The 10968-nt window shown below is 26.0% G+C and overlaps 1 protein-coding gene across 2 annotated transcripts; it reads left to right on the forward strand.

Annotated features, from left to right (window-relative positions):
* The first annotated feature begins 3533 nt into the window (after nt 1-3533).
* Nucleotides 3534-8534, forward strand: LOC122523025. Of its 2 annotated transcripts, XM_043644544.1 has the most exons (7): nt 3534-3684; nt 3862-4099; nt 5789-5854; nt 6973-7038; nt 7130-7292; nt 7588-7939; nt 8342-8534. In XM_043644544.1, the coding sequence occupies exons 2-7, from the start codon at nt 3949-3951 to the stop codon at nt 8522-8524; spliced, it is 981 nt and encodes a 326-aa protein (XP_043500479.1). In that variant the 5' UTR covers nt 3534-3684; nt 3862-3948; the 3' UTR covers nt 8525-8534. The 2 variants fall into 2 exon arrangements, with proteins under 2 accessions (XP_043500479.1, XP_043500478.1); XM_043644543.1 differs by lacking the exon at nt 5789-5854 and having other exon boundaries at nt 3537-3684.
* The last annotated feature ends 2434 nt before the right edge of the window (nt 8535-10968 follow it).

Genomic DNA, 10968 nt, shown 5'->3' on the forward strand with positions numbered 1-10968 from the left:
TATCGAATAAAATGTTAATATTACAAGTGAAATTGAAAGCAGTGTTAATAAAAATACTATTCGAAAAGTAAATATATTTTGGTAATCCTCATCATAGCACATTTTCATATTCAATCGACGTATTGAAAAGCGCGCGTTGCATAAATGATATATTCACGCGAACATACGATTTCTTGAATGCGTTTTAACGATTTAACAATAAATACATAATTTTATTTTGAGCTATCACAACGATGCAAACGAAATTAAAAAAAACATTTGCCTAATTTTTCTGTTCATTTTATACATCAAATGTTACTTTTCTTTTTTCTATTTTTTTTTTAAAATAATTTTGGAATATAAATTTTTATTTATATCAATAATAGATCGTTTAAATTCATTAGAGAGACAATAGTATTTACCATTTCTCTGATTACAATGTAAATGAAAGTATCGGCGTATCTATTTTTTTTTCTACGCATAAACAACCTCCCACTTTGATTATTTTTCAATGTATGTAATAAATATACATAATATATTCCTTCAAAAGTATTGGTATTGACCTAAATAGGAGTCTTCTACCTCCCAAAAAATCAACTGATTATATTGCAGGTATAAAAGTCTTGTAAAATTCGTTCGTAACAAATATTCGAAGAAGTAATCATAGAGAAGAAAAGAAAATAAAAAAAAAGAGAAGAAAAAGAAGAAGAAGAACAAATTGAAGAATTTGTTCAACGTCTGCTTACTAAGAAAAGTTTCTTCCGGAGAAGACAAAAATTACCATGGTAAAATACGCGTATAAAAATTAATACATTATTCAAGTTGCATCTATCGTGTGTATCTTCGAAGAATTTTAAATTCGATAAATACACTTTAACGATACGTATATATATATGTATATTTACTAACGGTTACAATAAACATTTGTTACTTTTATTTTGTTTCATTAAGCGTGTGATAAATATATTGCAACTGCAAAATACGAATTATGACGAATAAGGATAAATATATAATCAAACATAAGATAATAAATTGAAACAAAGAAACAATTGATTTTCAATGATATAATATCTGAAATACGATTTTGTACGCTTGATATATTTTTTCTATACGTTTTTTTAAAATAATCTTTTTTTTCTTTCTTTTTTTAGCTGTTAAATTAATCGATGTTGTTTCACAGTTTCTTTTATGAATCATATTTAATCATGTCATTTAATTTTTGTATTAAATATATCGTAAATGATCGAAATGATTTTTTTTTTTTTGGTAAAAGTGAAGGAAGGATAAAAAGAACAAATTAAAAAGAGAAAATGATAAGGAGAGAAAGTCGATGACTTTTCAACACACACGAACGCAACGTATAATTGTCTTAAAAGAGTAATCAAACCTTAATATCTATTACGTGTCTCTACAAGAAGAGTATAAGAATGTTGTTTTTCTATTTAAACTTACAACGCACTGTCTCTGACGAGTTTTTCTTTTCTTTCTTTTGTTTTATTATTTAAAGAAACTATATATGTGTGTTAGGTACTATATTGCCAGTTCCCATAAGTGGAAAGCATATAGATTGAAGTAAGATAGAGAAAGTTAATTTGTACGTATGGTGTGTTGTTCGCAAGTGATTAAATATAATACTGAATCATTTGAAAAATCGAATATAAGATTTGTTAAAATAAAATTATAAATATTAAATTTAAATATATATATTTTTTAATAACGATATAAGAAAAGTAATTGTTAAATCTCTCTTTCAGGTATATATTTAATTTATTATTTAATTTATTAAATATATATATATATATGTGTATATGTGTGAAAATGAATTTATTAATCGTTAAATAAATTTTTGTTTGTTAACGTATCGAAACACATAGCACGGAACGCATCAAGTGAGAGTTAACGAAAGGCTAAAACATTCTTTTCAGATTTCACTGAGAAAGTTCTTGGCTATTGCCGTTCTAACGATTCTAACAATTTTGTCTTATACTCTGGTGAACTCTGCGTCAACTTTTAAATCAGTAACAGCAGGAGCCATAACAGTTTATATTATCCCATACTTCAAAGACCACCATATGCACTAAATCCATGGTATTATCCGAGACCTTTTCAAACGCAATCATCTAATTGTTCGTAACAAAAAAAGAGACAATTATGATTAAATATTACAAATAATTATATAAAAAAAATGATATTAATATTATTATTAAAATATAATTTACGAATAGAATTATAATTAATTATAATAATTATTATTATTTTTATTATTATTATTATTATTATTATATTATATTATTATTTATTATATTATTTTTATTTTAGAATTTTGTAATTTTGTATTTTTTTTTAACATTGACATATTCAAACTAAATCTATTTAATTTCATATCATTGAGAGTCGAATAAAGCTTCCTGTATAACTTGACCTAATTAAACTATTAGTTTCTTGTAAGATATTAAACGTAATGCGATCAATCGACAAGTTTAAGGTTTACTTGAATACAAATTAAAATTAAATCATACGTTCTACAACTCGTGTAATATATATTTCGTTTTTTTTTTAACCATTAACTCGTACATCATAAATCTGAAAATTATGCGTAATCGATCGTAACTTGTAAAACTGATTAGAAACTAGAATTATTGCAACAATTAGTGATAACGAGAAATAATTAATTAATTTCAGAAAAATAAATTTACAATTGAGATAAAATTTATTCAAACATTGTAGGGAAGGGGGTTTTGTTTTATTTGGAATTCAACGTAACACGATTCTAGCTTTGAGTTCGTTCTTCTGGAAACATGAAGGAACAAAGCGAATAATTTTTACGCAATGCAACGAGATTAAATTGTGTAAAAATACAATGGACTTCCGTGACGGTCAACAATTCTCTCGTTTCCCATTGAAATTTTCTTCTTGTTTTCCTTTACCACATTTGTTTTTTATTTATCTTTGATTCGTCATATAAAAAAATAAAAAACTCAATTACTACTTTTCCATTTTGTCAAACTAATATACACACTATATAATATACCTGATATAACAAATTAAATTTATAATATAAAATGGTTACAAAGTTTATCAAAAAATCAAATACTATTTTAAAAATTATTCAAATCGATATATAACATATATACTATAACCAATACAAATTAATTCTTGATTTTGTTACAAGCCAATATGCTTTATAAACAAACAAACAAACAAACAAATCAATTTCCATTTTCATTTCTTTTTTCTCAAATTCATAAACTATTGGCTTCAAAATTGTTCACGTCAACTTGTAAGAGTATGAAAAATTTTGTCAACATTTAAAATATAACAATACTGTGTCATTATTCGTATAGGTAAAGTTTTTAACGTTTTAATCGATAATGATCGATTTAATCTATCTATCTATCTATTTATCTATTTATCTAACTTAAGAATTCTCGTTTATAAGACAGACTCATGCAGTTTGACCGCTATTCATACCTTGTTTTGCTTTCATCGAGCGTACTATACTACAAACAGATATATATATATATATATACGAGACCATAACTACCTACGTAATTTCGAGCGGGAGACAAAATAACGAGACAGTAAGAAGGCTTACACAGATTGGCAACGAACGCAGTATTGGATTGGAAACTTTCGAGAGAACATCATATGCGTTTTACTATCGTAACACGTTACACCAATCGAGAACTTGTAAAACGCTGCAAGGTCTCTTCATAATATTTTCTTTTTTCTTTTTTATTACATCTCATTCTCACGTACAATCAATTGTCATCTTCGATTCATCGACTTTATCGATCATTATAAAATATTTTCATATCGTTTATTATTTCACATTTGATTTTATTGTGATAATAATAATAATAATAATAATAATTAAAATAGGAAAAGAGTTTTGAGTTTTCGAACATAATAATAAACGTAAGATTTTACGTTTGATATAATCAAAATTGATAACGAGCATTAGTTATCATGCGATTGAAAATGATCGGAAGATTATTTATTATATTTCCATTACTGATATGGATCATCACGGATCAAACCCTAGGACAACCAAACGAATCTGTGCCTTCACTTATCTTAGGTGGCATTGAAAATGTTGCTTCTAGTGCTACCAATTTTCGTAAGTTCTTATCTATCTCTTTTTTATTTTCAATTATTATATATATATTATATATAATATATTTTAGGATTATTATTAAATAAATAGATTATAGGTTTAACGATTAACGAAGATCTCAGGTGGATATAAATTGTATAATGTTTGTGTGTTTTTTTTTTTTTATTTTTTTATTTATATTTGACTTACATTAAAGTTTTACAAATATTTTCTCGTACGATATTATACGTTCTCGTATAATTTCTTATTGAATAATCATAATAATCGTTGTCATTCGATGACGTTAAATCTTTTTATTAAAATAAAATTCTTTCTAATATAAAAGATTAAATATTTAATATTAATAACAACATTTTATATTCAGAAATTGTAAAAAGTAAAAATTCATTTTTTAACTCGTAGACAGATCTCGATTGATATCAGACATCATTGTGTAATAATACTGAAGCGGAATAATGTTGTTATTTGAAAAATGTTATTTCTTTTAACTACTTTGAATGCAGAAGATATAAGTAAATAAATCTTTATGTATATATATTTACTCGATACACGCGAGTTACGTAGTTACGTTGATCTGATACTTCAACTACCTACACATTTACAATTATTATGTACAATGAAACTAGTTTTCACTATCGATGCGAAGATAAAATCATTTTCAATATTATTTTGAGATATATATTAATCGTCTCGAAACACTAATTTCTTAATTAATTTTATTTTATACGTACAAATTTAATTCCTTTTTTCTTTTTGGTGATTATAGATATTATAAATTATAAATAATAGTAACAATTAATAATTTTGTTTCAAAAATTCAATGTAAAATTATTGGTTGATATTAAAATTGTAATTTTCTTTGTATGATAAATTATAAACATTAAGATTATGTCAAGCATGTTTTTTATATAAGTTGACAGTTATATTATAGTGAAGTCATTTGATGACAATTATTTATTGATAGAAAAATATTGAACTTTTATCCCTTTATCTCTATTTCTCTAATGATAAAAAATAATTACGTGTGTAAAATGAACAAAAAAAAATGCTTATTAATACATATCTGTCGATTACTCATAGCAATTCCTTTTTTTTACACCGTTATAGAATACTTCGTAAAAACGTTTACAATTTTTTTCTTAGTACGTAATATATGATTGGTTTTTTTTCTTTATGTTTCTTATTATCACGTTCGTGTTAGAAACAAATTAGTCATCCATGCAAAATTAGAAAAATATTCATCTTTAATGAAACGTCTTCGTTTAATATCATTTACCACATTTTTATTCATAATTTTTATAACGGAATATTTATAATATTTTCAGTCTTCAACAAAACTCTTTCATAATTCAAATTCGTTTAAAAACCATTTATTCTATATTTAACTTTTTAAGCTATTTCTTTTCTTCAGATTGCTACGAATCTAATTGTAAGATTAAAATTTATTTATAAAAAGAAAAAAATTAATAAAAGGAAAATAATGAAGTTTTGCAATCATTTAGGAAACGTTTGATTCATTTTAGAAATATTTGGAACCTTTCGGGACCCCACTTAAGTGACCTTTGAATCACTCTACACATATATATGTATATATATATATTTATATATTATACATGTACATTTTGATTTATTATTTTTAGTCAAAGATAACGACCCAAATAGTCGAGTCAAAGGTGCAACTATCTGTTGCAGTATCCAGAGTCGTGAAACGACAGAAAGACCTGTTGCATCGCATTACCGATACCGCTACGGATTACAGTATGTTGCGTGCATTATGATCAACAAAAACAAAAATAATATGATCATTAGTACGGCTTATAAATCCTCCCTTTTATACAAATAGAAACACGTGTCGAATAAAACAATCACGCGTGTGTAAATATGTATGTGCGCGTGTGAGTATGTGTGGGTGTAATTTGCTTTCTCTCATCGATTTTATTTATTTAATTGAAAGGAAATAAAAAGGATATAACAAAACAAAAACAAAAAAATAACAATCAAAGTTATCTTGCGATTTGAAATTGCGTAATGCTCGAGGAAAAAGAAAAAAATCATTGATTTATTGGAAAATAATGTAATAAAAATCAAAACGAAATGAGAAATACCTTCGGAAAAATTGTTAGAAATTATTTTCTCGAAAGTATTACCCTTCTACGTTAAACTATCTAATGATTAAATTGTTTGCTAATCATTTGAAATATTAAACTATTATATTAAATCATTAGACTCGAGATAATTATTTTGCAATAAGTCAATGCATTGATTACGCAAATTGCATGTTGGGAAGTGGCATTTCTCGCACTGGCCTTTGCTCTTCGAGTAATTTTGTACATTTCGTAAGGAAAATAATAAATAATTAAAAAAAAATATGTAACGACAAGGTGTAATTTACAATTTCGATATATCGAACATATTTATCAAGAAACATTACATATTCGTTAATTAAGTAAACAAAGTACGAGACATTTGGATGATATTTTGTATTTGCAGAATCACATAATTCATTTTCATTCATATTTATTAAAATAAATATAAAAAAAAATTTCAAACGGCATCAAGAATAAGAACAAAAAATGTTTCCAATTTCGATGACAATGAATTTGTACATATATATATATCGAACAATATTAATTACGTTATAGGATTGACATAATATTTTCCTAACTCGGATTTTAATCCGCTTATTAACACGCTTATAAATATATCAGCTCTATTAGCTTACGAATAAAATGAAAATTAGAATAAATTCTGCGAGGGGAGGGGTGTTATGCGATAAATATTATTATTTAACACATTTACAATATTATTATTAATCATTAATAAAATTCAATTTATTTCTTTTTATTAATTTTGCTTGTATTTTTTGTTTCTTTTAGTCGTCAGTGCAGTGGAAAGGCCGAGAAATTTATTGATCAATGCTACCAGAGCTACTACAGGAATTAGTGAGTAAATAATGATAATGATAATAATAATGATAATAATAAATTGCAACTTTAATTGAGTAATACGCATTAATAATACTTCGAAGGACAGTCGACAGTGCAGCATCCAAAGGATTAGAATTTAAACTTCGTAGATTCATTGAGAAGTTTCGTTCACGAATGCGTTATGGTATACCGGAATTGGATATACCACCGCTTGAACCGTTTAATCTCGATGGAATTCGCATCGACACTGATAATCCGGAAATTGGAAAGTACGTAATGTTTTTGATTTCAAATAAATTTCATAGCTTTCAAGGTATCGCGAGTATAATTACGAGTTGTTACTTTCTAAATATCTTGCCACTAAACAACTCGCGTCTTGTGCAACATCAAATATTTATGCTTTATATACATATTTTTATTTTTTAATAACAAATTAAAGAATTTTTCTTCTCCTCTCAAATTAATTGAACGAAAATGATGTTATCGTAAATATTATAAAAAAAGAAAAAGAAGAGAATGTGTTTTTTTTTTGTTTTCGTATTAAATAATGCATTTTATTTGCAGCGTTAGTGCCGTTATCACCGACTTGACTCTTTACGGATTATCATCATTCCTGATTGAAAGTGCAAAACTCTCTCTGATTGGTCCAACAATCTCCGTAAATCTTCTATTTCCGGAACTTTATGCAACCGGTAATTACAACATATCCGGTATACTCGGTCACATGTTTGCGCTGTTTGGTTCTGGCCCATTCAAAGCAACAATTTACGAGTTTCGTCTTATGGTGACAGTAGTTGTTGGTTATTCAAGGGGTTTGTATATCAAAGATTTCGATTTGGACTTTACATTGACATCAGTTTTGTTCGATATTGAAAATTTTATGGGTGGCGATGAAATTGGCAGGATCATGAACAAGGTAAGATTATTATTATTATTATTATTATTATTAAATACGAAACCATGATCAATCCTTTATCACAACCAGAGAGAGAGAGAGATATTTTATTATATTAATTACTATTAAATAAATTTAACAAAAATTCAATAACATTTGCAAAAACTTTATTAATTCATCTAATAAAATTTTATAACTTCGGGGAAATTAGTCGTTAATTTATTTTTTTTCAAATGCAATTGATCTCGGACTATTCTTCTACGCGAAAAAAAAATTTCGGTTGCAGTTATTTATTAAAAAAAATCATTTACTGGCTAATTCAATGCATATGTATATACTTGTGTCTGCTGGATTCGTTTTTATTGCTTCTTTCTTACTTTCTTCTTGATATTTTGTGTTTTTATTTTCTGTGTTTCATTTTAGGTCTTTCAAGAACTCACTCCGCAAGTAATAGAAATCATTAAGCCAGACATACTCCCAGGAATCAAGAGTTACGTGGCTGGCAGAGTCAACGAAACGATCCAACACTTGACCATGAGAGACTTGTTTAATATTCTCTTGGGAGAAAACGAAATTCGTGATATTGCTCATCTAATCATACCGTGATATTAAATTATATGTGTCGCACCTTCTTTTTCCCCCCTTCCCCCTATTTTTTTTTCTCTTCATTTTCGAAAGAACTTTTATTTCTCTGACCTACCCCCCCCCCTCCCTGCTCCTTTCTCGTTCTTTTCATTACTTCATCCTTCTCCTTTTTTTTTTTTTCGTTTAATTATCAATTTTTCATTCGCATGTTTGCTCTCTATTTTAATTTTTCACTCACGAATTACGAAAGAGGAAAAATATAAAATAAATGTCGATTAATCGGCAGCAATAATAATAATAATAATAATAAGAATAATAAGATTTTTATTAATGCTATTTAACGATAATTATATAGCTATCAATTATTAGCATAATTCTTTTTTTAGAATCTCAGGAAATCATCGATTAATTATGCCGACTGTAAGGTGTGGTTTTTATTTTTCTTTTTTTCCTTTTTCTCTTTTCTTCTTATTCGTCGACCTTAAGAAAAAACGCAAGTTATAATTTCAAACAAAAAATATTGATATATAATTGTAATTTCCCTTTCTTTGGTTTTTTTTTTTTTTTAATGAGCATACCTATCAGACACGAATATTATGTAAAAACTGGTAGGATTAATTCGATAATTCTTTTTTTCCTTTCTTTTTTTTCTTCTCAAGAGTTTCCTTTCGTATTAAAAGGAATACGGTGTATAGCATTAGTCGTATTACGAAAGAATTCGTACGACATCATTGTGGATTGCATTACGTTCCTATTCAAATTGTATTTTCGAAAGACGTTCATCAAACACACGCACGCACACACACACACATACACTTGTTGAATGTTTAATTCATTTGATTTATGCAGCGATGTTATTTTATATACGTCAAGATTCTAATATATTTTTCAATTCAATTTGTTTAACGTAATAGCACAAAATATTTCCATTTTATAATTTCAATTTATATCAATTTTTTTAAATACAATATAATTGTTAGTTATATATATATTTTTATTTTTTTAGATAGTTCGAATATTAGTTATATACGATTTTGGTCTCGAAGATTTTTATGTTTTTTTTTTTTAGGCTGTGCAAATTGTAGGAAGAAAAAAAAAAGAACATGGGGGAGAAAAATGAATATAATTAATAAAACAAAACAAAATATATATAATATATCTTATCATCAAAGTTATACGACAGTTATCTAGAAAATCGTAGGAATATTATTATTCTACGATTTTTAATAAACTAAGATTTTTCTTTTTTTTTTTTATTGTTATTGTTAACAATGACAATCCTTTTTTGTTCCCCTGTATCTCCTGAAATTATCTATCTGTCTCACGTGTAATTTCTCTCGAGATTATACAATCAAGTCTAACGAGATACGGTTGTCACAGGCAAGTTGTTACTTAATCAATAATTACGTACACACAAATATTCACACACACATATACACACATATATATATATATATTTATTTAATCATCCAAAAATGTAGTGGTCAAATGATTCGCGATTTATTTACAATCCCATTCTGATAAAATAAATAACATAAATAGACAAGCATTATCCGAGCGTTCGTGTTAAGAGTCTTTCCTATCTTACAATTAGATAGGAAATCAATGATAAATAAAATTAATACGAATTATAATCTTACGATAATCAAATATTCTTTTCGAGTATTCTCTAAAAAAAAATATATATATCGATTATTATTAATATCTTTTTCTATGTTTTATAAATAAACACATACACATATACACGTACGCATACTTGTATTATACGCGTAATACAGAAATGTATAAATTAAATATTAATTCACGCGAGATCTCTTGATACGAATGAATTCGTTGAATTATTAAGTTTTATATCCCATTTTCTATCTTGCTTTTATTTTTTAATTTTTGAAAAGAAATAAAAGATCAACGATTGTGTGACGCGTGAAAACTTAATTGGATTTGTATACATTCGAGATTTTTCGAACGTGTAAATGTGCGGATATGTGCGAGTAAAGAAAAAAAAAATAAAAAGAAAAAAGAATTAAATAAAATAAAATAAAACGAAGACAACAAAAAATGAAATATATTATAGTAACCGATTCGTAAGATTTTGTCTTTGTAACTTTCTCGAAAAATGAAATATACTAATCGAAAAATATCTGTCGATTCAAAGATTTCTTTTATTTTTCCATTATTTTCAATTAAATAAATATATTGTATATACAACTTTATTATATATAAAATTATAAACAAAAAAAAGAAGAAAGTATATTATTATACAAATGATGAATAAAAAAGAATATTGGAAAGGGTAATTATTTATTGTTTTCCCCCTCCCCTCTCCTCCATCTACGAATTAAATCAAAAGTTCTTTATCATTTATTAAAGTAATTTAATCGTGTCGTATTAAATAACGTTCAGTAACGAGAAATGAAAAATTATTATTATTATTATCATTAAATTAAAGAAGATGAAGAAGAAGA

Source organism: Polistes fuscatus, unplaced genomic scaffold, assembly GCF_010416935.1.
Source record: "Polistes fuscatus isolate 324 unplaced genomic scaffold, CU_Pfus_HIC Scaffold6, whole genome shotgun sequence".
In the NCBI taxonomy this organism is placed as follows: Eukaryota; Metazoa; Arthropoda; class Insecta; order Hymenoptera; family Vespidae; genus Polistes; species Polistes fuscatus.